Consider the following 27,184-nt stretch of genomic DNA (forward strand, 5'->3'; position numbering starts at 1 on the left):
CGGGGTAGCTGATCTGACATGATTTCCTTATTACCGTCGGAGCTTATTTGCATGATCACCGAGTTATGCTCTCTCGGTGCCCAGGCCTCACTAGCCCGGTCGTGTCGCGTGCTCTACAACATTTGCAAACCCATACTTTACAGAAACGACGTGATCAACCACAGATCCTCGTCCGTCTTTTACTCTATCGTCTACTGCCGAGACCGGCGCGATGCGCTGAGGATCCTTGAGGCGGCGAAGGAGGGTGGAGCTGCCTTTACAAAATGTCAAGATGCTCAAAAATGGCATCCACTATCCTTTCACCGCATCGACGCAACTCTCTATTCGCCACTTCATCTAGCAGCACGGAGAGGGCTGGACGATATTGTCGCCTATCTTATCAACCATGGTCTTGATATCGACGACAAAGAGGGTATAGACCTCTCCAGGAGAACACCGCTTATGGAAGCCATCCTCAATCACCAGGAACTGACAGCCGTGCTCATAGTCCGGCGAGGTGCTTCGAGAGGCTTGCGTCCTCCCGACTTGGAAGCATTCCAAGCCGCTATACGAGAAGGCATGACATACCTGTTAAGAGTCATGGTGGAGCGGAATGCATTAGATGTCAATTCTGAAATTGGATACGGATGTACTCCACTGGCGTTAGCTGTCTGTCACAGGAAAGGGCCGGTGATGGCAGCTTTACTGGAACTTGGCGCCCATGCACTACCTGCGATGCGGAGGTTTTGCAGTGACAACGCCTTCCTTTCTATCCTCTGGATGCTGGACTCAGCCTCATCGCATTTGTTGAAATCATTAGAGCTCGGCGGGATGCTGGAGCTTGCATTTTCGATTGCCACAGAGCGGGTGTCTTCAGTACAGACTAACCGGCAAGTCGTTGCGCTGGAGCGACTTCTGAAATTGCTTTACCGAGATGGACAAATGAATGGCAATACCGTATCACTCCCTGCCAGGGATTTTAGCGATTTCCTAGACGCTCTCCTTCAGATGGTGTTGTCAATCGATTACACAGATACACGCCTCGCCGGCCTGTTCCACAGCTGGGGTGCGACGATCCAGACAGGAGTATATCTTCGCTTAAACAAGGTCCTACGTTCTTCAGTCTTCGAGGAGAACATCCGGCTTTGCCTCCGTCGCCATCCTGGACTGCTGCACTGTTTCGACTTTGTACACAGTCATTCTTTGCACTGCCCAGCCTTGGCAGGACGCTGGGCAGTAAGGTACTTTCTTGATCACGTCCCTGGCTATATGCTATGGCTGATTCAGGAATTGAAACAACAAGGCTTTCCTTTGGATCGGCATGGCGTGGAGCAGCTGGACCTTTCCAAGTTCAAAGAAGACGGAAGCATACCAGGATAGAAGAACTAAGCCTGTCTTTGGCCATTGAGCTTGAGGTCTTTCCAGTGGTTCCTACAATGTTCCCTGTGGCGTACTAAATAGGTCAAGCTCGATCATCATGTCATAAGAACAGCAGTCAAGGTACAGAATCCTGCTTTCTGTTAGAGGACCTTGCAATATGTACCTATAGGTTAGGATCTCCATGGGATTTGTAAGGATGGCATGCTGAATTAAACCGATTACAGTTTAACGTGGTAAAACCTCATGATGGACGAGGAGTGCGCCCGCAGTTTTACTCTATCTTCCTTGACAGCTATCTTGTCCTCTAACTACACTTAAATATGCATAAGTCAATACGAATGATACCCGATGCAGTAGTAGCCCCTTGTATCAATTGTAAACCAGATGATCGACCAGAATCGAGCGTTTCGTAAAGGAAGAAGCCATCTTATTTCAATTAATTCGCGGTTTTGTTGTTCGAAAATGATCATGCTTCTTTTCATGACGTTTTCCGATGCAAATAATATTGGACTGACGATGAAATGACAAAAGAACCCTAGTTGACCTCATCCTCAGAGTCCGTCTGGTAAATTCCGCTTTCATGCACAACATGCTCGATGGTAGGTGTGCAGGTAATAACTTGTGAAGACAAGTGAGGTGATCCATCCGTCTTTGGACGTCTCCTCCTCCTCTTTTGATAGCCAATGACAGTCTCCTCGTGTGCAAGCACGGCCGATTACGATTGCTTTGAAAATATTTGTACTTCTCGCAAAGTCGGACCCGTCGGTTGAGCTTGCGGTTGTCGTCCTTTAGCTTTGTGACTTCCATCTTCAATTCCGAGTATAATCTTAAGAGTGTATCAAGCTGCCGGGACTGGCAAGAGTCTTGAGTGACTCCATGGGTTTGGAATGAGAATCGCTATTGATAAGCATTATCAATACATTGAGAAGGAGCGCTGGAGCTCGCCGCTGCACTTCTAAAATCGATATTGGACGACGGATCCCTTTGGCATGGGCATGGAGGTTCCATGTCCGGAGTGAATGGAAGGCTGGAGGACTGCGGGTAACTCATCATGGCACGAGTCGTTCGAATGTCTGGTGGCGCAAGCTTAAATGACGAAAAGAATAGTTGTAGAAGGTCTGTGAAAGACTGTATTATCAATATATGGAAAGCGGTTTCTGATTTTAATCAAGGTCGACCCTCCGCTCCCTTTTTACATACCGCGGCCAAACCTCCGTTGTATCATTACACTCACCCCTCACGGGAGCTATTGATATTGTCAAGATTGCTTGTGCATAATGCTACATTAGTAACTAGGGCTTGGGCCAGCTTACAGTTTCCATTGCATTACCCCTTGGTACATACTATGTGCTAATGGTGGTTGATATACCCACTAGTCAGGCTGAGCGCAGCCACTTGAGTCACGTTATTTTTACCGCCTGAAACAATTCCTACCTACCTAAATAAGCCAATCCCTAATAAAGATGATGGTCAGGCATAACCTGCCAGTCAGGTCTGCTCAGTGTGACTTGAGGTAAACGTAAGATCGTCCCAACTTGGTCTTTTTCCTGGAATGGTCACCGCTTCTGGCAACGACAAGGACTCCGCACGAGGCAGAACTCAGATAGGTTATGACTTGACCGGATCTTGGTATACTAGCATGTCAATTTTCGCATGGACATGTCTGTGAATAAACAACAAACCATATATACAGTAGTCGCTGCCAGGTACGATGACATCAGATCCACGACGAGTCTTGTTCCGGCCATTGATTTGACGTCGGATATAGCATGCAAAAGGACAACTTCAAAATCTTCATAGTATTTTGGCCGGGAACTGCTGATCTAGTTGCTGGTTACTGGAGCTCAATCACACATCTTCATCATTAGGGGATACTGGGCTATCAAAAACAAGTAAATCTAATAATGCGGTGCTCGGCGCTGACATTCTAGATCAGCGTGTTGGGGCATCCAGGAAGAAATAACTTTTTGCCAGTACGAGCCCCGTTAACTGCTGACCATTTAATCCTTGTTATGTGGTCTTGCCTGATGTGTCTATCAATGGTGTGAGTGATTTACATTCGTACAATGTGAAGTTGGGCGCACTCGGTCTGTGCCAACCTTGAACGAGGCGGGATTTGTCAGACATTACGTGTATTCGGTCCATTGATCCAGATTGGTATATTCATGTTGTGTTCTGTTCAACTCTCCCCTTCAAGGTTCTACCGTTTCGGTGCGTAATCTTAAAGTATCCCTGCTTGCACGTGACACCCCAGCACATGTTCAACAGGATTGTGTCAGTCGCTCCTTAAGCACGCCAGCCCCACTTGACCCCTTTCCAGATCTAGCCTAGTTGAGAGATTTGCTTATTTGCACATAAGTCAGGAGAGCAGGGTAGTTATGCATATATATATATATATCCTTGACTTCCAACTTCCAACCAGGGTGGCAATCAACATATGTATCTGGCTTTATCCTGGCGTCTCAATATTCCGAGCAATCAGATCCTATCTTTCATTCTATGAACAACATTACAAAATGCTTACCTACTACCTTCGAATTTTGGGGACCAGAATCCAACCAGCAACTTTATTATATGGATTCGATCAGCTCTTTCGGTGAGGATCTTCCAGGTCAAATTACTACACCAACATGCATCGCTCCTGGTTGGCTTCATGTTCTATCCATGACAGTAGTGGAGTATAAGTCAACCACTTACCAATGGATTCACCAGGATGATCCAATCCAGGAATTTGTTCTTGATGCAGACGTCGGGGAAGGATCTCTTATGAGTCCCCTGGATCATAAGGACATAACGCCCTGCGACTGGAAACGTTTGGGATTCAACAGGTAAGAGCTAGGCTACCACAGTTAAGACTTAGTTGAGATGAATGCTGACCAGTCAAACTCAGTTCTCACTTATCGCTATCCCCGAATAAACAGGAACTTGTCCTAGAAGCCCCTTTGGTCACATCCGGACACCGCGAAGAGACCGATGTTTGTCTTCAAAGACTCGCTTCTAACGCTACTCCTGATGGTACGAAAAAGAGGTCGACCGTGGAAGAAGGCGAACAAACCGGAGATTTAAAAAGACGTAGGCTCGATTCGACATACTCCAAGCAAGAAGACGTCAAGCTCCCCTCTAGTTCGAACTCTCAAAGCGGACATAAGGATGACTGCAGAAAGAGCGTGGTTAATGATAGTTCATCGCCTTCACGACTCCGAAGTGGATGGGAAAGATAAGGAGAGAAAGACTCTTGAGCAGGGAAATGCTGTCTATGCTATACATGAAGTGCGCAATAGGAGTCCTACGGGCTTGGAGACAGCCGATGATGTACTCGGTTCGAAGAAGGATAGAATATTAGCAACGGAACTTGGCTTTTTTTGAGTTAGACGTGGAACGATCTTCAGCATACTCGATGTCTTATGGCGCAATAATATCAACCCTGACTTTGTAGGACTTCGAAAGGAACAACGGCGCAATACGTCGACGTCCGTCCTGCACTTGCCTGTCTTTCGACGTCGATCTATTTTATTTGCTGGAAATTGACTTTATAAGAACTTAAACCTGGACCTCTTCCTTAGTTGTTGGGAGGCACTGATGTCTTCCTGTCTTGAGGATGTAACACTATAGTCCGTACCTTCAAGACCCCTTTAGCAAAAAGCGGTTTTTGGCACTGGACTGTATAGGTTGATATAACAAATTCAAAATTCATATAAAAATATCTCTAACTTTGAAACTGCAGGATAAAAAGATTTCCTATGCTGTGCACTATTTCGCAAGTATTCTTTAAATGGCTTCAAAACTGTAGAAGTTTATCCTTTTCGGTGATGATCTGGGAATGTGGAGTGACTTCTTTTCCGTCCATGACTGGAAGATGGCAATGCTCAGGCACATAGCGAGGATAAATCCAACCCAACCAAAGCACAACATGTACGAATATTGCTAAGGCCCACGAGGCGATGAGCAAAGGCCACAATTGACATTGGAACTGGTGGGATGTTATAAACGCATATGCTGTGCTTGGAAGCAAGGAAAAGAGGTAAAGGTGACTCCATCAACAGTTCGGTCATGGTGAACGGACATACGCGAGGCTGACTGGAAACGGTGAGGAGGCGTAAATGTAAGGGAATCCCGGGGATGTTTACCTGTGACGTGGATGATGGTTGATCTAGAATTTCGAGAATGATTCCCTCTGCACAACAATGGATGATGTAGAAGTGAACTGGGCTACGGAAAATTACGATTTGCGAACGATATACTATCTTTCTTTCCCATAGCAAGGTTTCCTTCGATAGTTTGACGCTTTGCAGCGATGTGGCGTTTGACTTTTTCCCTTTGCCGCCCCCCATTGGCCTAATTTCATTTCTTCCTGCAGTTCCACCAATGCTTAGGACATAGGGAAACAGCAACAGCAACGGCATGGACTACGGTTGATTTTGCGATGCAATTGGTTGGCTAACATGAATCGCTGAAATGGCCGCATTTGGCTGCTGGTGCGGCCATTCCCTCCCACGTCGGGTAATGCTTTCCTTCCTAATCTAATCCGGTACATATAACTAGTTTAAAATAGTTTGAAACTATTAAATCAGATGCCTTGTTCATCCTATCATGAAACCTAAAAGTAGCTTATTCGACCGCGACCGATCCGACAAATTGGCAACAGTCCCTTGGGACACCATATCTGCACACCTCGTACGCATGGACTGAGAGTATCCGGCCGTAAAACCACCGTAGCGTTTATTCCACCACTTGGACGTATCCTGAGGCTTCGAACTGCTTCTCTTTAGCCCGACCTTGTCGCGCACCGGGATGACCGTTGGTGCGGCGACTACTCTTGCAACACAGCCATGAAGGAGTACTTGAGCTCGCTGTTGAAGTTTTCGCTTCCAAAGTCCAGATCCCGCGACGATCCAACTCCTTTTAATTTTTATCTCTGTTCTCCCTGTTGCTTCAAGTGTCATAGCATTGGGACTATTTCGGTTCAAACAACCTTCTGATAATGATGGCGCAGAGAAATCTGCTCCTGCGTCCTCATGGGGTGTTCAAGCCATGGGGTACCTGCTGTCGCTTACACCGCAACCAGAGAATTTCTTGAGACGCCTTACGTATGTTGAAAGCTCCTTCCGCAGACCTTTACGGGTCTTTGTCACTACTCCCACCTTTACTTGACAGGCTTGACAATCGTTCCATCCTCACATCGATGACTAACCTGGCCTCCAGTCAACAGCTGCAGGGGGCTCCGGCTTACATTCCGTCGATAGGTCGGGAGATATACTTGGCCATGCCTGGCAAGCAGATCGAAGGATTGTTCAGAAGAAGTAGCAGTCTGGTACCGACGCCTAGTTTGCTTGATGCCCTGTCCATCTTCTTCGGGCTGTCAGGCCACGATGTCAAAGCTTTCAGCCATGGCCATATATCTGCTTACGAGTCCAACATAGGAGTCTACACAACTGACGCGGATGCCTTCCGGTGCTTCATGAAGCATCAGAGGCAAGACTGCGTGATCATCTTGAAGGGCGGAACTTGGTCCCTGTTGTGGAGAGATTCAAGAAAAATTTGGCATCTGAGATTTCCGCAACGACAGAGATCGGGCAGAACTGGGGCGTCGTTCCTGATCTCTTCACTTTCTTGCCAAATCCGATACTTACGGCAAATATAGAGGCTCTGTACGGAGAGCACCGGCTTAAAACTTGTCCAAATTTCCTTCGGGACTTCTGGGCCTTCTATAAAGCATTCCCCAACATTGCCAAAGGTCTGCCCCGATGGATGATGCCATCTTCTTTCCAGACCCGTGACGAAATGCTGAAAAGCTTCAGCCGTTGGCGCACCTGGTATGCTGCAAATTTTGACTGGAACAATCACGAGCTTCGCGATGTCGAGTACGAACCTATCTGGGGTACCCAGTACGTCCGTAAGATGGTTCAGCGACACGAGGCCCTCGGGCTCTCCGACAACGGAGTGACCGTGGTGATGCTGGGATACTTTTTTATGTACGTTTGTGATTACCCCCCTTTTTTCGGCCTCACTCCAAGTCTGCGCTTCAATCGTGACAGACGCGGGATTGGCAAACTGCTAAGCGGCTTTGGCTTACCCAGTATAGCACAATGGCAACCACCGTCCCCGCTGCTGTGTGGATGATCATACACATCCTACTCGATGAAGATGTGCTCCGACGGGTTTGGTACCAGATCGGTCCGGCGTTCCAGTCCACAGGGGCCGGAGAGCGACCAGATATCAAGATGTTGATGAAAGACCCACTCCTCAACTCCATCTACTACGAAACACTCAGGCTACGTGTCACGAGTACTGTTGGTCGAACATCCATCGACGAAGGGTTGAATCTCGCTGGAGGCTGGAACGTCAAGGCTGGCGAGCCCATCATGTGTACTGGCCGGCTTGCGGGACTGGATGAATCCTTTTGGAACACCGGCCAGCCCCTGTCTACTGACCAGCCTTCGCACCCTCTGGAAACCTTCTGGGCTGAGCGGTTTCTCGATTGTCCAGGCAGCACCAGTCTCAGCGGACCGATGAAGAAGAAGCACGTCCAGCCTATACGGGATTCTCCAGGTAGGCCACAAACGCAGGTGGGTTTAGAACATGCACGTTCCAAAGCCTCTGTTGCTGGCTCACGCGGTCACTTTTTCCCTTTCGGTGGAGGATCATTCCGCTGTCCGGGAGAAGCGTTGGCTAAACAGGTCATCTTTGCGTCGGTCGCGATACTGTTGCAAAATTATGATTTCACACTTATAGATCCGGAGGGGGCGAGGAAGCTACAGCCCAGCCACCAGGAACTACCTTTCGGCCTGCATAGTTTTGATGGCTTTGTTCCGGTCGAGATACGTAGGTTATAGAGAATAAAAGGTCTTTTTGGCTATATGCTGCGCATATTTACGACGGATTGTGGTTGTTCTTTTCGGTAGGAAAAGCTAGATACAGCCGATCAGGGTCGGACACGTGCTCCAAGTTTACCTATCTATCAATGACAGTACCCCTATAAGGCGAAAAGACCTAGCAAGGACGAGATTCACATGGAGGTGGCTTTGCCGTCTCTATGTTGCGAGGCACGAGGCACCATCAGGGTCTTGTAGTTGTCAAACTTATGTAATTTAAAATAGTACCTATACTACAGTGAGGCTGGAATGCAATTCAATAGTCTATACCTGTGAGGGAGCCAATGGCGAAGCATCGAACTGGCCTCTTAAAACTCAGATATATTTGATTGCTCAGATGCTTTTGGACCTTACTCGGTACTCTGTTGAACGGCATGCATCCCCATCCATCTGACCGTCAGATTTGATACCTAAAGCTCCATATCCAGGCACAACTGCGACGTCAGATCCAATCACAGAATCATCATTCAGCTGCCTGGTCATCCCAGTAAGCGATCCAGCGTTGAATGCGTAATTACATAAATCGTCCATCGATAAGTATCTGTCGGGTTTATGTTTGCTGCTTGATAAGGTTTGTACGACAGGACAATGCACTGGCCCATGATGGTCCGCTAGACCTGGACTATCAGGATAGAGCTTTGGCGATAAGGCACATCTAGGGCAACGCAACGACTCGTCGGAACATACAATCTGTTCTTTTCCTAATGGATTTCCACGTTGAACGTAAGAGTCGTGTAGCTTCCATTGCGACCGTGCCAGAATATCACAGTCCAGACAGTACGATTGCCAGCGTGGAATAAGGCATGGTCGTATTCCTAACGACATGGAAAAGTTTGTCAAACAGCTTATGAGCTCTGTTCTTGAACTGCAACTATTCCAGGACAATGGTGGAGCTCTTATAGCGTCGCAGCTCAGGGCCTCGAGTAAATCACCCGTTTTAGGCCATCCCCTTGGCTGCTAGTATTTTATTTTCTCGTCCAGTTCGGGTGCTTCTCTTGTGCAGACATATTTTGGACAGACCAGGGCTGTTGGGCTCAAAGCAAGCCTTGGAAGCTAGTGTCTGACCGGGCATTGTCTGTGGACAGTGGCCATCACATTACAGTACTTCTCTAGAAGAAAGCCGTACCTGGTTCTCCCTGTTCACCCTGATCACGGACTAAGCCAATCCATCATTCAATGCTCATGTACAGTGGCACGACAGACATATACCCTCACTATACAGCATAGCTTGAAGCCCACAATATGATTTTTAAAGAGTATAGATGGATGTAAGCTGTTGTTCTAACAACACCTCGCGCCACACCTAGTCTACCAACCACCATTAGAGCAGCCTCCTTTCCACTTTTCCAAATACCAACGTTTATGAGCCAAATGAGCACATGGGTGAGAACAGAACGCGATTCGAGTTTGTGGCCAGGATAACCATTCCGGATTACAGTCTGTTATATACATACACAACTGATAGACCTGCGCTACATCATCCTAGCAGTAGCTAAAACGGGAGCTAGTTACCTCTCAGGCTGGTTCAGGCCCAAATCGTTCAGTAATCAACAGCCTCAAGTATCCAACCTGAATTGAGACTTTCCTTATTGTACCTGGATAAGAAATTCCGCCAGGTCCACCGGCTCGTACTTGTGGCCAGTCTTTGGTTCGAGTATGCAGATTCCCGTATCTGAAATCTTGAAGAGCAATGGCCCGCTTTGCGTGTTGGGTAACACTACCCGCGCCACTTGACTTGGATACGTCCCAGAGCCTAGTCCGAGTAGAATCATCGCAAGGTCAGGCAACTTGACCCTTTCGTGGCCGTGCTGACTCTTTAAAGTGACGACTCCTTCTGACACTTTAGCGGGATCATTGCGAAGAGTGAAGGATAAGATCCATCTTGCAAGACCAGAGAAGCCATGCTCTTCCAGTCTGCCAACAGAGAAGGTGATCGCCTGAGACGTGTGGGACGGTACAGCAATAAAATCGCGAAACACATGAGCTCTGCGTAGTACATATTCTGCAGACTCTGGATCGAGGGCGATGTTGAACTGATCGTTGAAGATGTTGCCGGCAAGGTTTAAAGTTCCCTGTGGAAGATGGGAGGTCAGAAAGTGGAGACGGGCAGTCAGGGTTTTCGTATTCTTACTGCTTGAACGAGGCATTCCATCTTTGCTGCTACGGCCGAGTCATCAACGAGACGACGAAGAAGCTTGAACGATGCGCCCTCTATGAACGTGACGTCACCTGCAGCCATAATTCGCCCTTTCAACTTTTCCAAATCAAGAGAGTCGACCGAGAAGTCCATGTCGTACCGTTTCTCATCGGCTTCGCTGATACACTTTTCGTACCACTGTCTGATCTTCTCCCGCCGTTGGGGCATAGGCGACTCCATGGAACGATAGAACTCCCTAATCTCTTCAGGAGTGCGGCTGAACAGCTGTTCTTGGGCATGACACTTGAGATTTACGGGACTCGCCTTGGGCAGCCCCTCATTATCCACCAGGACAGTGAACTTGGAGTGACGCCCGGATGTTCCTGGTCGTTCGCAGAGGCACATTGCAAGGTCTCTGGCCACGAGCGAAGCATGTAGCTTCGAGTCCTCTACGGAGCCGTTGGAGTCTTTGATTGCCATATGGAGCTGGTTGTAGGTTTTCCGTTTTAGCAAACTGGCTCAATCCGAATCGAAAATACACAAAGTTTGGGAGACTCACCAAAGCCCGGTCTTCGTCGCTAATTTTCTCAACCTTGCTGATAGCCTGCTCTGTCAAAAGGCCATTTAGACGGATCTTAAGGGGACTTCCAGCACCAGAAAAGTGCTTCCTGAGCAAGCTGTCCAAATGTTCTTGGGCGTCAGGTTTCAGACTTTTCAGACTAAAGTCAACGGCACGAGGCTCAAAGATGATCACCAGTTCAACATCAGACCTTTTGTTTGCCCATTAGAACATGAGCATAAATGCTGCTATGTTGTCGGCATCTGGGCCATCGTTGCGAACGATCATCAGCTTCTTGGGTTCCTGTTCACGAGTCATTTTGGCTCTTGAGTGATTAGTGAATGGAAATTGGAAGGGTTGGAATGACAGTGGAATATGTATGTGGTAAATGTTAAAGATGGTGTTAACAGTCCGAGGAAACAAGAAGAAGACTTGCGCTTTGCGAATGTTGTGTGTGCGTAGATGGACAGACGAGCGCATACTTATACTTATATAGCTGACCTCAAACGGTGAAGTTACAGAAGCCTTCTTTCCAGGCCCCGTAATTACAGTGGCTCAGCTGTGGTCTGATCTAGCTTGCGGTATGCCTTGGTGATGATGTTGAGCTCAGCCATCGAGTGTAGGTTGCGACCCACATTACCCGGCTAGGACCAACATCCAAAAGCCTCCAAACTTGAACTGTGCGCTACCTGAAGCCTGGTGAAGTATAGTAACTCCTTCCGCTCAACGTTTTCGCAGATACCCACGGCTCGCACGATGATTCTGCCTTCGCCTGCCTCTACCTCGACATCTAGCCTCCTTTTCGTAAGACTGAAGTTGAGCAATTATGGAACAGAATAGGATCACTCTCGCCGTGGCTATAGTCATCCTTCCCTGGGTTACTCCTGCACTTCCCTTGGCTCAGACACTGTTAAAACGTGTCTCCTATAGATGGGAGGGTAGCAGGCTTCTACCAGCGGGCATATGCCTCGCTCTATCGCTCTTTTGGCCCGCCATCGTCTTACTAGATCAAGCTGTGGACATCAACATCCCGCAGCGATCCACCCACAGATATTTTGCCTGCTTATCTCGACGCAAAGATCCCAGGGCGGGAAAGCGTTAGAGGGTACGTCCCGCCAAAGCGCAATAGCCGGATTGTAGCCCAGTTTTCATATCAACCTAATGACGCGACAGTCACCAGAACACAGAGGAACAGTCTTACGATACCAAGAGTAACAATCAATCAACCCTATGCTCTCCGGGGGGTGCACTGGCTTGCCCATATAATCGGTCATCAGCTTGTGGCTGTCGTCAATTCTCTTTACTACATATGCCAGCGCGGAAAGACGCCATGGTATTTGGAATGCTTCGAGGTCCAGAAGTGAAAGTCCGAGAAAGAGATCGAGAGCTGGTGGAGATGCGGTGGATCATGAGGATGGAGGGCTGGGCTGTGGGATATCGGGTATGGATAGTGGATACGGCGACTACTCGCTATTCAGTCGTACAAAAGACGATGTTATGTAGAGCGGTCGAACGACAGCGAGAACTTGAGAGGAAAACATAGATGAGACGAGTTGACGGGTGTCTGACTCTCTCCATCAGGGTCTTCGGCTGTTGACTGAACCCGTATCTTTTCGAGAGGCAGGACGGAGCACGCGGGTCCTTTGCGTTCTTTCTCGTTGGCAGATGATCCTTCATTTTCGTGCGAAGTTTCTGTTTCCAGACGCTGAAGAGCTTGCTGAAAAACACCCTCAAAAAGGCATTCATAATGCATCCACTTCCCGTACTTCGAGCTTGTGCACCCTATCAGCATCCGGTCGATGTTCGCAGGAGTCTGGCGCTTTCATGTCCTAGGGACCGGAGAAAGGACGCGGCTGCGGCAGTTATACGCTTGACGGTAATAAAATGCATCCTTGATCTCTTCATCATCCGACCCAATCCATCGTCTGACGTCCGTTGTTTCCTTGATGCTCATTACATCAATGATATCCATATGGTTGGACATAATTAATTCGCGTGGTCCGTGGTACGGCTGGCGACCTTCTATTATCGTCCTGCCTCGTAAAGTGCCGGGGGGATATCGTGTGGCCTGTACATCCAAGATACACGCGCGTAAATGTTAAATGTATCCAAAGCTCTGATCTCAAGGACCTGCGCTATCCAATGATCATCGTGCAGCTTGGAGTTTCCGTCCTGTACGTGGTTCTCGGTACATTGCCGCTTGATGCTCTGTTCATTGGCAACGACGACAAAATCCCCGGTGGTACATGTAAATCCATTTCGAAAGTTTTTATACCGTGTCATGCCAAGCCACCGATTGCTCGGCTGTACGACGTAGTAAACATCCATGGCCTTGAAGGCACTCGTACGTGGGAAGTCAAACGTTTGGAGTTGAAAGTGCTTGGAATCATGTCGATCCCGGCGCGTGCACGTTTTTCCATTTTTTTCCTTTTCTCGTTTCTCTTCAGCGCGTGGAGGGTTGGCCTTGTAGACGATAGTGAAAGGACAATCTGCATCTATATCCTGCTCTTTGGGACACGGTCGTTTCCGGTCACTCATCGCGACAACCGGACGAAGAAATACAAATACTTATATGGTAATAGTAAAGATCGAGATACTTTTGGAATGGCAAAGGCTAGTTGTGCCAGAGCATTCGGCGTCGCATTTGGAAGGATAGACAAAGGAAACAGGCCGGATGTCGCGTTGTTTTAACGTTTTGCTAGCTATTAGTCTGTTTCGGGTTAGCATGATTCGATCAAGCAAGGAGCGCCCCGAATATTGATCCGTCATATTCTTTCCCCACCAAGGCCAATCCCGCTATCCAACAAACATTCAAGAAAAAGATCTGGAGACGAGAGTGCCGTGAAGTCATTGTTAAGAATTTCATGATTTCATGTTGATTTTCGTCAGTTTTGGAAGCATCCCTTCTATATTACTTGTTGGGAGTTTACTGTAACTACTATAACGTCCAGAATCCTGACTGTCGTCGGATGGTGCTTCTTTTGATCGTCACGAGACTCATGTCCTGCAAGTACGTGCATTGCTGTTTTCGTCTCTAAGTATTTAGAACTATCCATTTGAAAGTTTAGAGACAAGACACTATGATGAAAGACCTACTAGAGAGCAATAAAATCAATCAATTCTGGAATTACATTTAATAGCTTTGATGTTTTGGCTCCTAGCGTTTCAACATTTTCTGCTTACTTACACAATAACGTACTCTGGCCATGCAGAGATGTGTGTTTTGATTATTGGTTCAATGTGTTAGTGTCTATGTGGCTTATTTGCCCCCCCCCCCTAGCTAAATTCATCCTTTAAAACAGGACAGACGACGGGATCTGCTAATGCGGCTTGAAAATGCTCCTACAGCTATTGCCGTAGCGTATGTAGATACAGACATATCTCCAGTAGGTTCTTGGTACATCCAAAATATCATCGATAATTAAGAAATGGCCTCAGATACGTGCAACCAAAGGCTAGACGGGAGAGAGAACGTCAAATTTATAAATAACTCAAATCTACCCATCATCCGTATCGTAGTGTGCATCGTTTCCGTTGGAATGAACCTCAGTCTCGACTCAGTCATACCCGTTGATATGTTTCTTGTCAGTTTCGCGATCGCCGTCATCTTCATCGTCACAGTCGCTAAACTCACCTTCATCTCCGTCACATCCTTCGTCCGGATTCCAATCATGGTTCGTTACCTCGCGTTATAAGAGAGTAACGAGATATAGTACATGACGCGTCATAATGGTTTCATCACGTCCAAGTCATAAATTATAGATGTCTTGTTCTTGATATGTTTCAAAATGCTGAACCCTGAACACATAAGAAATGGACATTTTCCATACATCAACATATCTTTCTAAGCACTTCACAACTTTGAACTCACGGGGCCAAAAGTTATCTTTCCAGTAGGTATTCAACCAGCATCGAGATCTGTATGAAGTCCTGGCCAGCGTGAACTTGGCTCAATCAACCATGAGATCGACACCGCGGAATACGACTCATAGCTGAGCTTCCACGGCAGCCGGACTTCGGAGTGCCGTATCGTGCCATTGGCCTAACAGATAATCTTCGTTCCATGCTGTTTTGAGCTTTTTGCCGTGGCCGCGATGATGACAAGTGGTCGGTTGTGAAACAAGCGAGGCCACCCAGTGTGCTGTAACCATAGAGTTGTTTCATTCTATTCAACGTCGTGGTCAGTAATCGACGTTTTTACGTCTTCGTCAGTGGGATGTGTATGCGTAACTGCTGATAAATTTTGTATAACTAGATTTTTGGTCAGAAACGGACATTAGAATATTGCAGGTCCATCTTTAGTTGGTCGTCCATGGCTATTGCTTTCTGAATATTCAGGCGCTTACATGCATGCGCCACGCTTAATCCACTTTTGGGCATTTTTGGTAAACTTACAATGGCAGCTTACTGACGCTGGACCTGCACCTCACTGTATGATCCAGCGTCACAAACATAACGCCATGCCACGCCCGCAAAATCTAAACAGGATGCAAGACTATGGACATGAACCAATTACTTGAGTCTTGCCAAGTAAAGTAAAATCGAACACCTGCCGAGCACGGGATCGCGGCAATTTTATGATCGCCAGGCAGGGGTATGTGGCTTGGGTGGAACGTGGAGGCTGACGTACAGAAATGGCTTACTGAAGGTATCACGATCGGTGGCTCGCACTGTAGATTTAGGCTCCACTTAGCCCAGGCTTACACCCCGGCTGTTGGGTACTTGGGTTACCTCGAAGTACTTCTTTTATCGGCTAAAATTTGCTTAACCACAATAGATTAGTCTATTTTGGCCGATTTGTTTGCTTACGATGTAGCTTGATGTACTTTAAAGTACCCACCCTAGATTAAACAAAGAGCTTGTTGTTCAGGAGAGGAAGCCACCAGTGCTGAATACTGTGATATAATACAGTACCAACCCTTGATTCAGACGTCACCTTCTTTGGAGCAAAAGTACAGTATTGTCTTGTTACGAGCGTCATCACCTAACCTCACAGACGGGTGTGCATCAAGAACCTTTTTTTTTCTCAAACCTTGCGTCGCTCCAGAGACAAAATCGGACGTTTGCAGAATTCTAGAAACTGCCTGACCAGGGTGTCGTGGCTCTTTCCTTCATGAGTCAGAAATTGCACGACACTTTTCTCGCAGCCCGGAAGTTTGGTAGTGTAAAAGATCATATAGCAGCAACAATCTCACAGCTGAGCATTTAACGACATGCCGTTCCACCTCTTTCCCCTGCTGCCGCCCGACTTGCGCGTGCAAATATGGGATGTTGCTCTGCGAGACGCAGCTATGTCGGTGGTATCCCTCAACATGGACATCATGTGCCCCTCAAAGAGTGGATTGCCGTGCGCATCAGAGACAGTTCTGCCAGGTGGTTCATATCGTATTGCTTTATCATGTAAAGAGGCTTTATCTGAGTGGGAAAGGGCAGCAAGTCTCTTCTCGGAGTGGGCATCTGTTAAATTATTCGTATCCCGAACGGTGTTCTTGCTCCTCGATCTAATGCAGCTTACGTCAAACTCGTCGAGCGAGACCTTCGTAGCCTTAGACATGGTTGCGAATATACGACATGTCGCTTTCTTTGCCGAACCAGGGATCAACCTGATAGAAGCGTTGACAGTCCTGACCAATTTCAATCATGTGGAGACCATTTCCATAGTCCTTCCGGGTTGCTTTGTCGAAGATACGGTCTCATTGAATCGCCACAAAATCCTTTCCACGGCGCATTTCTTGGCTAGCTTGATGCATGAGTCGCCCGCAAGCACCGCACAGCGTACTACGACTAAACCAGCCGGACTCTATGTAGAATGCAGTACTATCGATCGTAAGGTTGAAGCATTTTATACGCGCCCAGATGCCCCTTCAGTGAGACTTGTTTCACCTTTGTGCAGTGAAGGTTGTCGACATCATCAGACGTTTACCAGCAGGTCATTGGGTTATTCTCTATTTGAATGCACCTAACTCGGAGTACCCCTACCTTTTGCGCCAATTTGTCGTCGCTCGCTAGGATATGTGTATAACCTAAGAGAGGAGAGGCCACCGCGCTCGCCTTCGGCAGTTAACGTACCGTAGACCGTATACTCGACTTCTGTACTATCAGTACTTGCCAACACGATTGGACAGCCTTAAGAGACTTCTGGTCCGAAATACGCCTGTTTTCGGCGCCCTACAACTCGAATGTTGCCCCCTCCGTCCACCGTCTTGGTGATTTCCCTTCATCGATCCAGACAACTTGACTTGTTTTATGCATAATCGGTTTCACGTGGATGGGCGACAAGGGATCACAGGTATAGCTCCATAGATGCTGCAGCAGATTCAAAGGTTACACAGCCCAGACCAGGAACTCCATGATGGTTGGCTACTGGAGCGGTAAGAGGGGTATGGAGTGACGACGTTGGGAGCGATGAGATGATGACTGCAGCACATACGCGGTTCTGACAAGTAGAATGAGGTCTATCCATCAAGAGCAAATTTGGTTTGGACTCAACCCGGCAAATCGTGTATTATTAGTCGAGTAACTAAGCTACTGTTCCAAAAAGCCGGACTCACCCAGTCACAACCTGACTGACGCACAATGGTCGATTGGTACAGGGTGGTGCGAGTCCAGCGTCAGTAACTTATTGTTGTAGTTTTATTGAGAGTGCCCCAAAACGGACTAAGCGTGGCGCATGCCATATGCACAGCCGGAGCCGAAATCAACCCTGCCAGGTATCAGTCATAACGGAATCTAGGTATTTCGGCGTCCGGGCTTCGAAGACCTGTATTATAATCGACTTACAATCACTTGATTCTTATTAGAGCCAGCTCGGACTATCCTCATCATCTTTTCCGGTCGTGCATGGAGGTTAAATTCACTTGAGATCACTGAAACCCATCTAAATGCAGTTAGTGAGTACGAAGGGCAGGGATCATACCAGCGTCGGCAGTACACTGGCCATGCGCCACGTTTAGTCCATTTTGGGGCACTCTCAATAAAAGTACAATAATAAGTTACTGACGCTGGACTCGCACCACCCTGTAGTTGATTCGTGTTTAGCCGCTCAAAAAGGCTTCTGAATGCATACTAATACTACCCCACGTCATCACTCCGCTATTTCGGTAACTCTCGTCCTCTTCCAGTCATCAAGTCGAGGCAGAATATGGACTACGTTGTCGTGTACGATCGACTTTGATGTATCTGAACCAGGATGACGTCAAACATAGACATACTCGTTGGCTAGCCGGGAGGGGGTGCCAACTAAGCAAGCTTAGTTGGCCACAAAAGTATGAGACAAGGCGAAAAGTGTGAGACATCCCGGAAGATGCCCACTTGGCGTGATTTGCACCAAAATACCATTTTTTTCAATCAAATGACACTCAAATCTTGTCAAAATAGGCTCAAACTGATGAAAAGGCGTAGTTTGAAGCTTCTATTGATTTATTGGCTATTTCAGAGTGGGAGAAATGACTGCGACGGCTCTGGTGATGCTCTGGCAAGGGAAACAGCTTCCCTGCCAAAATGTGCCGTATATCTGTTTTCTTAGCCAATAAGGCTATCTTCTTGTGCCGTTCTTATTCCCCTGATGATATCACGAAGTGACTCATGAAGCTGCGTGTGGTGTTGATAGGGACAAGGAGTTGAGGGAAGTGTAGGTAGTGATGACTCAGAGTCAGGTGCACAGGGCGGCGATGAGGGCATCTCGACTTCGCTGCCGCCGGCGACTTCAATTACAGGAAGAATCTCGTCTTCTTCATCCATTTCCTCGTGCTCGTGTGCTTGTGTGAGGTTGAAAGTGACCGTATCATCACTGTGAGGGAGGCCGGTGAGATCAACGGCGCTGAGGGGCTTCGCGGCATACTGTGCCTTGCGGATAGCTTCACGCACATCATCAGGGAGTTGTGTATCTATCATATAGCCGTCAGTCTCTTCTTTCAGTGCTTGAGTCATTTGTGAACGCTGTGTATCCATAGATAAATAGTCATATTGCTTCCCTGTGTGCTCCAACCACTGCTTGAACTGCAGCCTCTTTGGTATGCCGTTGACGATAACTTCTTTATTCTCTCGCCACTCATCCTTGAGGCGGTTCATCTCCTTGATGATGACAGATCGTGTGAATCGTATACCCTGCTTATGTTGCTTCTTCTTATCGTCGGCGATAGCCTCCTCTTGTTGATCTCGCAGATCTTGCAGCGATACTGTAGGAATAAGGTCAGAGACAGTCTTTGCGCGGCGGCCTCGCTTTCTCTCGTGATACCGCTTTTCGATGCGAGTTCTTCGATCATCCACGTACTTTTTGATAACATCCTCAAGCACCACAGCTTCATGAACGATGTTGCGAATGTGCCGGAGCCCTGCGAGCGTAGGAGAACTGAGGATATCGTGATATCGCTCGCCGATGGTCTCGGCGGTGCTGGAAGCGGCGTAAAATCGCATATCTGAGGGAAGAAGTGAGAAATGAGCAGGCGTGAAGGTCTTCTTCTTCTTGAGCTGCTTCCTGAGAAGATATTCTATGGCAGGTCGGTCTGTGGGAAGGTAGATGCCCGTTTTTTGGAAGCCCGAGATGATGTGAGCGGCAGTGAAGCCTTCATTAAAGATCTCCTGATTTTGGTGACAAAAGGGGCCTTTTTCGGTGAAGGCTGATTAAGAAGGCACATACCTGAAAAGCTCCTGCAAAGGCACGCCGGCCAAAGGTAAGATTTCCCTTCCGCAACGCCTCACGAAGCTTCTTCTGATGCGCTTCCTTCAGAAATTGAAATACGCCTACATCCATCGGCTGGAGTATATGCGTTGAATGAGGCGGAAGAAATGCTACGAGAATATTGAACTTTATCATATATTCTCGTAATTCGAATGAGCCGTGGCCTGTGAAGCCGTCGATAACGAGCAGCCGCCATACAGCCTCATCATCAGGCCTCGCCGCGGGAGGCATATCGTGAGTAACCAAGCGGTTATTTGTATCCTGAAGGTGCTCATTACACCCAAACCACTCTTCAAAATCAAGCTGACGTTGCTGTACAGTAGCAGATTTCTCCCACGAGCATCGGTTGAAGTGCTTCGCCCACTCGAGCGTTATCGCCGCACTTGAGAATGCCGAGTCTGACTGAGCGAAGCGCATATCAGGATCACCTTCAATGAACGCCCACTCAAGCGTTGGCAACGACTTGAAGATCAGCCAGGGGGGCGTTGTTGCGCCGGCTGCGTTGCCTGAGCCGATGACTGTGCAAGTCTCGCGATCTTGCGGAGAAAATACCTCTGTTGCTGACTTCTTCTTGGTGCGTACAACGAGGCATTCCATCTTATCTCGTAGCATTCCGACTCTAACTCCTGCTTCATCTGCATTCCAGGTCTCTGATGCACCGATATTGTACTTCGTCATCACATCGCTGAGGCGTTGGAACCACTCCTTCGTATCATCAACGCCGCCTTCCTCATATTCGGCACGCGAAGCTTCTCTCGACTTCAATACCGATTTCGCAAGCTCAGGATGATCATCGCGGAAGCGAGAGTACCTACCACATCTTGCTCACAGGTCTCGCATCAGGATCACGGCGGCGCCGCAGAGTAAGTGCTGCATCTTCTATTTCCCACTTGGAGGCAGGCAGGCCTGACTTTCCATCCAGATGATATAACACACGATAGCTTCTTCTTCCTCATCCGTGAGTTGCCGCGGGCGCCCTATCTTAGGATCGACAACATCCTCATAATCTACGGTATTCGCAGCCTCAATTCTCTTGACGATGCAGCCGATAGATGCACGAGCAGAGCCGGCATATCGAGCTTCAGCAGCACGAAGAGTCAGTGGCTTCTTTGGGCGGCCGGCAGCATCACGATTGAGACCGCGGCGAAGTCGCTGGCGTGAAAGAACAACGGCCTGAGCAGCTCTCAGATTTGATTGTGAGGGCATAATTTTGATGGACGTGATATATGACTTTTTTACTGATTGATGTCCTAGAAATCATTGGTTTTGGCGGGCAAAAGTCATGATTTTGCGACAGCAGCCTGTGCGGGGTTGTCTCACACTTTTCGCCTTGTCTCATACTTTTGTGGCCAACTAAGCTTGCTTAGTTGGCACCCCCTCCCGGCTAGCCAACGAGTATATTGCAATACATACCATATAATATGCCTTTTCTGGTATTGTGATAATATGATATGAAGTCTACGATATTGTGACAATATAATATGAGGATGTCCATATTGGCAATATATTATCTATATTGGGCTGTTAATTCTTGGGTGAATTAGCCCCGTGAAAGCTGCAGAACTCGGCCTTACCCTATATAAGAAGCAGGGATAGCTGGTATTTTATTGGCCATCGTTCACTTCCACGCACTTCTTTGTTGACAATTAGACCTAACACGCGATCACGCATGAAAGAAACGCGTGAGGGAGTGCAGACCATGTTGGGTTGGGCCATCTTCGCCTCTGCTCCCCCCATTTCTTTTTGTTTTTTTTTTTTTTTTTTTTTGTTTTTTGAAAATCACTCGTCGAACTCAACTTTACAAATCTAACTGCCATGCCTCAACAACGCCTCTCTTTTGCGCAATGGTCACAACGAAGAGGGTCGTCAATTTCTGGCGACCTTCTGGAGTTTTCCAGCCAGCAATCGGATGATCTGGACGTAAGCCAAAAGTCCAAGTGCCTGTCATCTCAACCTCGCACCGTCTCCACAACCTCCTCTACCAAGCCCAGAACATCATGGGTCTTCTCTCATATGCCAGACGAGGAGGTAGAGACGAGATACTACAATCAGCGGACCGGAAAGGAGGAGTGGCGCTGTAAACATTGCGACAAAACCTATGCCTCTTCAGGGGGTACTGCAGCTCCTGCAAAACATCTCATGGACCCTCCTCCTGACGGTCACGGCCTGCCAAAAGGAGCCCCGCGAACAGCGAAAGTTACAACTATACGAACTATTATCGAACAAGCTCGTGTTGCGGCAGAAGAAAATCCCCGAAAACGCCGTCGACTCAACGATCAATCCGGAGACTCGATCGAACCTGACCAGCTCGAGGCATTATACGTGAGGTTTATCACGGCCTGCTCTCTCCCATTTCGGCTCGTGGAATGCCCAGAGTTCCGAGCACTCTTGGCCTACATCAATAACGATATCGAGACTTGGCTTCCGGATACGCATGATACCGTCAAGACATGGATTATGCGCCAATATGGATGCCAGAAAGAGAGGGTCAAGCAGCGCATACAGTCGGCAAAGTCAAGAATTCACATCAGCTGCGACCTTTGGACTTCTCCCAATTCTTTGGCCATTTTAGGCGTAGTCGCACACTATGTCACGGAAGACGGTCAGCTGGAACACCATGTTTTGGCGTTGAAAGACATCGACAGTGAGCACGACGGTTCTCATCTCGCTGTGGCCATTTTGAAGGTGGTTGACGAATGGGGCTTTGCTTCCAAGCTTGGATATTTCGTGATGGACAACGCTGGCAATAACGACACCATGATGAGATCCCTTTCGCTTGGTCAGTACAACTCACTATTTCTCCTGACTGGCGGCCCTAACATCCCACAGGCCTCCTACGCCGATATGACATCCAATACGATCCCAAAGTGCACCGACTCCGCTGCCAAGGCCATATCATCAACCTCGCCGCCAAAGCCTTCCTCTTCGTCACCGATAATGAGAAGCTCGAACTCGACGATCCTGGTGTGCATAATGTGACACTAAAACATATTGAAGCGTGGCGGAAAAAGGGGCCTCTTGGCAAGATTCACAACTTCGTCGTTTTCATCCAACGAAGTGTCCAGCGCAGCCAAAAGTTTCTTACTATTAGCCATAACCGTAAGCTCGCACGGGACAACGACACAAGATGGAGTTCGTGGTATAACATGCTGCGAGTGGCCCTGAACCTCAGAGATGCGATTGACGGCTATTTCAACAAATGGATGGAATTAGATTGCGCTGGAGACGAGCTCTCTTCAGAGGACTGGATCATCTTGGAGAAAATCAAGTCTTTCTTAGAGAAGCTGAAGATGACGACCAAGGCTCTCGAGTCATCGTTTGCAACACTCGATAACGTCCTCTTGGCTATGGATTTCGTTTTGGCACAATTCGAAGCAGGGAAGGAGGCATATATTGACGATCCGATAATGGCGCCCATGTATAACTCTGGCTGGGCCAAGTTGGACAAGTACTACCGGCTCACTGATGAATCGCCTGCCTACGTTGCCGCTATCGTACTCCACCCTTTGCATAAATGGCACTACATACAGGAGAACTGGAAAAAGGAGTGGGTTGAGTCGTCAAAGAAGTTGATGGAGACGCTGTGGAATGACTATAAACCCGTGGAATCACCTCTTCCTCTCTGCGAGGTCCCATCGACGACCACGAACGAGTTCTTGAACTGGAGGAACAAGCACCTGCAGCCGTCGCTCGTCACGGATGAATATGAACGATATTGCAACTCTGAACGGGTTTACGGGTTCACAAGTGCCCTTGCATGGTGGCTAGAGGAGACACAGCAGAAAAACTACCCAAACTTGAGTAAAATGGCGGTGGACATACTGTCAATTTCCGTAATGTCTGCGGAGCCGGAGCGGCTCTTCTTTGGGGCCAAGATAACCATTGCAGATCGTCGAAATCGGCTTGGTAGTGATGTAGTTGAAGCTCTGGAGTGCCTGAAGTCATGGTTTGGGATACGAGAGCTTCAAGGTGATGTACTTTAGCTGCCGCAGTAGAATAACCCAGATCACGTGCAATATATGGGATGTATTGTCATACTGGCAATATATTGGGTTCTTGGCAATACAATACAATATAGGCCAATGTCATATGGCCTAATACAATATGCACCACTTGGCAATACAATAATATTGCGAGGCTTCCATATTGCCAATATACGTATTGTTTATATTATTCGCAACACTGAGTCCACTGGTTTAGACTGGTTTGCTTTGGAATCGATCTACGTTCATTAGGCGCCCTTGCAGCTGTAGATATGTGTTCTTGGTCTGTAGTGGTGACAGAGATATCCTTCCTCAAAGCGCTAAGGTACCTACAGCACAAATTGGCTGGGGAGCTGTTCCGCAACCCAAACAACGGCGCCTTACATCACTCAGATGGACTCGATAGTCAGTCAGACTCTCAATATAGCTTCAATTTTATTAATTTCGCTATGCCATGACCTAATTTGAGGGCATCAGTATAAAGAAATGTTAGAAAATGCCTTAGTTTACACCAAAACGGCACCCTTATGGATGTGTCACACTTTAGTGGCTAACTAAGCTTGCTTAGGTTGGCTCGGCCGGGCTCGGCCCGCATGAGTCAACGGGTAGAGTGATTCGAGTCATAATGATATTTCATGGCTTTAGCAATCTGTTTATTATATTAAAGCTCAGTCCACACATATACACTATAAAGCAGAACTTCTGTATAGTATTCAAATGGGAATAGAATTTGGTTATAATAAGTAGTTGACTACTTACCTGGAAATGGAAGTTGAGCAAGCGATTCTCAATATTTCCCTGAAGGGCTACCCTGGCAATGGAACCGAGCGAAAGTCATACCGTATTATATGCAACCCTCTCTCCATCACATCCGTATCCCTAGGTGTGCCGCCCCGGCCAGATGAGGCATTGTAGAATGGTGCTGGCTTCCGCAACTACTGCAGAGATTGCTTGAGATGTTTAATTGTGACCTCGAGGTAAGATTACACGCCATGCCTTAGTTGAAACATGAACACGGGAGTAAAGAATAGGTTTATCCGAACAGCCTAATAGCAAGGATAACCTCACCTTTCCAGACTGATGATCACTCCCTTCTGTCCTGATATTCGTCTAAGAGCTGGTGATGTGCGAGTTTCTGTAGCCTATCCGGCGTCGACACGAATTAGAACTACTAATTAGCCCGGACACCCTTACGAAACCGCCTGAATCAAACTTTATTTCAAACAAGGAACGGCTTGGCAGTGTTGATCGGGAGCTATAAAGACATCACGATATTCGGTGGCCTGAGCGAACAACCCCTGCTCGCTATCACGCAATTGGTAGGGATCATCCACGCCAAGACTCATATCAGCGAGTTTCAGCGAAAATGCTTCCCTTGGCGAGAAGGTAGAAAAGCAGTGGTAGTCCATAATGGACGGGCCGAAGACGGGGAGGTGTGCCGGCGGAGACTTTTAACGTTGATCGCCAACTAATAACCTTAGCCCGAGCGCGATGTAACAGTTGAACAATCAGCATGTATATACATACCCTCAGGGTTTAATAAGAATCCGGACTTCATAGACTCTAGACCACTATATCATGATAACTTTTTAGATAAAAGGTATTAATTATAATATCAAGAAAAATATTTCTTGGCCAAATCACATCAAGACGTCATAGGCTACGCTGGGACTTGGCCAAGAATATGGTCTATACGATATACGCGTCAACTCCATCTGCCCCCTGGTCAGCATTTATTCCCCTTTGAAGGCAGGGCCTATTAATTAGAGTTAAGTGGGTCGTGTATGAAAAAGACTTAAAAGAGAAGTGGGGCTTTCCTTTCTATAAGATTCGTTCTCCTTAGCGAAATAAACTCAATCTATAGGGTCTCCTAGATTTAGAATATATTGGGTATATTGTCACACTGCCGATATATGGTTCTTGGCAATAAATACCATATTGGGTAATACAATATACACCCCTTGACAATACAATGATATTGCGAAGGGGTCCATATTGGCAATCATTCAGGAGGTGTGGAGGCCATGCGTCGTTCCATAGATATTTTTGCGAGTTCCATGGATTACGTAGGCCTCTCACGGTTCAGACGCTGCGATGCAGCTTTTGCCAGGCTAAACTCGATGTACGATTATTGCTATGATCGGCCGGAGGATGCGCTTGACTGGCTGCCAGTCAATATGCCACGAGTGTGTTGTTCTGTAGGACAGATCGATTGGAAGGAAGCCGCTTCGCCCGGTGCCGATAATCTATGGCCCCGACAATAGCGCCGCCGGCAGGACGGACCGCGCCATGGCGTATAAGATGCCATCTTCGCGGCCTCATCAACAACATTGCGGAGCACGTCATCGTACATCGTCGAAAATGGCGCAAAACCTCACCACCCAAGCGTCCGTCGCAAGGAAAACCCCGGAAGCGTATCCATACAGCGGCAGAACGCGCAATCACGGCATCCCCATTTGGTTCCTCGTAGATCGTATAGCTGCCGGGTAACAAAACCGAGGAGGGGGGCTAATGCGGGAAACGGTGGCGGGCATTGATGGCGCAAGTGGCTATTTGAACGACTTACAGGATAGCCAGATGTGGGGTACTGAGGAATTCGTTCAGATGATCAGTGATCAGTCATGGGCGGCGGGTCATGTCCAGAATAGTTAATGTGCCGCGTAATATGTCTCTTGTTCGGAGCTGTCTAACTTGGCGTGCAGCAGTGCCAAGAGCGTGCTCCCAACCAACCGGCGGGATTGTAAGTTGGCGAATTCGCACTAGTGAAGCCGTGGCCAGCAAGACGGTCGCATGACTAAAGTGCTTGCCCACTCCTGCTCGGCCTTCCACTGGAAGTTGGACTCTTTCCGTAGTCGCATTCGTCGTGAAGGTTGGTAATGTTCCCATATACCGATTCGAGGTTACTGTGGACCTATTTGGTAAAACGCCAGATCGTACCGTATGGGGTGACGATAGCCTATATGATTGTGGCCTTCCATTCACAATATTCCGACCGCTACGAGAGGACTTGGTTTAAGGTTACGGCGGGTCTCGCCAACTTGGTGGGACAGTTTGTCATGACCTTTCCCATGACGACCTGGTGCGCATGGGAGGCCAAACAGACGATGCGTGTGCCAGCACTCAGCGCCGATATTCGAGACGCCATCGCAGGTTATCATAGCTCTTCAACGGGCGGTACCGTCGCCTTTCACAAGATCCTTGAGACGTCAAAAATCAGCCGCCACATGAGAAGTTAAGTTTCTAATATGAACTCCGATCTTCATACAGTCAGACGAGTTTTACTTGACGGCTTACCATCCCACGTCCACGGCGAGGAGCAACATCCGACTAATGCTCGGGCGCCTAAAATGGTAATTTGGATGATGTCGTTCTGCGTTCTGCGTATTCTTGTTCAACTGTTTTTGTTATGCCACCACTTCGTTCCTCCTCGTCAAGGTTGCAGCAACATCAGTCTTCGTCCTACTGGTCCAAGGCGACGTAGCTCGCAAAGACCACCAGTCACTTGAAGATATGCTCAACATCTCAAATCAAATCTTACCTCCGGAAATATTCTGACGCTTCCGTTTGTTGGAATCCCAGTGTTGATCGCTCTCA

At 47.8% G+C, this 27,184-nt stretch overlaps 7 protein-coding genes across 7 annotated transcripts; 3 read left to right on the plus strand and 4 right to left on the minus strand.

Annotated features, from left to right (window-relative positions):
- Positions 1-51: 51 nt before the first annotated feature.
- Positions 52-1,359, plus strand: FPOAC1_013927 (uncharacterized protein; the record flags this gene model as incomplete). Its single annotated transcript, XM_044858267.1, has 1 exon — positions 52-1,359. One exon carries the CDS (start codon positions 52-54, stop codon positions 1,357-1,359), a length of 1,308 nt encoding a protein of 435 aa, XP_044700723.1.
- Positions 1,360-3,933: 2,574 nt separating this feature from the next.
- FPOAC1_013928 (uncharacterized protein) lies at positions 3,934-4,580 on the plus strand (the record flags this gene model as incomplete). Its single annotated transcript, XM_044858268.1, has 2 exons — positions 3,934-4,187; positions 4,250-4,580. The coding sequence occupies 2 exons, from the start codon at positions 3,934-3,936 to the stop codon at positions 4,578-4,580; spliced, it is 585 nt and encodes a 194-aa protein (XP_044700724.1).
- A 2,560-nt stretch (positions 4,581-7,140) lies between these two features.
- On the plus strand, positions 7,141-8,077 carry FPOAC1_013929 (uncharacterized protein; the record flags this gene model as incomplete). Its single annotated transcript, XM_044858269.1, has 3 exons — positions 7,141-7,331; positions 7,442-7,908; positions 8,037-8,077. The coding sequence occupies 3 exons, from the start codon at positions 7,141-7,143 to the stop codon at positions 8,075-8,077; spliced, it is 699 nt and encodes a 232-aa protein (XP_044700725.1).
- Positions 8,078-9,817: 1,740 nt separating this feature from the next.
- On the minus strand, positions 9,818-11,541 carry FPOAC1_013930 (uncharacterized protein; the record flags this gene model as incomplete). The annotated part of the gene is made up of 4 exons (XM_044858270.1): positions 9,818-10,303; positions 10,363-10,854; positions 10,928-11,138; positions 11,477-11,541. 4 exons carry the CDS (start codon positions 11,539-11,541, stop codon positions 9,818-9,820), a joined length of 1,254 nt encoding a protein of 417 aa, XP_044700726.1.
- Positions 11,542-12,422: 881 nt separating this feature from the next.
- Positions 12,423-12,911, minus strand: FPOAC1_013931 (uncharacterized protein; the record flags this gene model as incomplete). Its single annotated transcript, XM_044858271.1, has 2 exons — positions 12,423-12,699; positions 12,796-12,911. 2 exons carry the CDS (start codon positions 12,909-12,911, stop codon positions 12,423-12,425), a joined length of 393 nt encoding a protein of 130 aa, XP_044700727.1.
- A 41-nt stretch (positions 12,912-12,952) lies between these two features.
- FPOAC1_013932 (uncharacterized protein) lies at positions 12,953-13,465 on the minus strand (the record flags this gene model as incomplete). The annotated part of the gene is made up of 1 exon (XM_044858272.1): positions 12,953-13,465. One exon carries the CDS (start codon positions 13,463-13,465, stop codon positions 12,953-12,955), a length of 513 nt encoding a protein of 170 aa, XP_044700728.1.
- Positions 13,466-16,118: 2,653 nt separating this feature from the next.
- On the minus strand, positions 16,119-16,481 carry FPOAC1_013933 (uncharacterized protein; the record flags this gene model as incomplete). Its single annotated transcript, XM_044858273.1, has 1 exon — positions 16,119-16,481. One exon carries the CDS (start codon positions 16,479-16,481, stop codon positions 16,119-16,121), a length of 363 nt encoding a protein of 120 aa, XP_044700729.1.
- Between the last annotated feature and the right edge of the window lie 10,703 nt (positions 16,482-27,184).

This window comes from Fusarium poae (assembly GCF_019609905.1).
Source record: "Fusarium poae strain DAOMC 252244 chromosome Unknown contig_4, whole genome shotgun sequence".
NCBI classification, from domain to species: Eukaryota; Fungi; Ascomycota; class Sordariomycetes; order Hypocreales; family Nectriaceae; genus Fusarium; species Fusarium poae.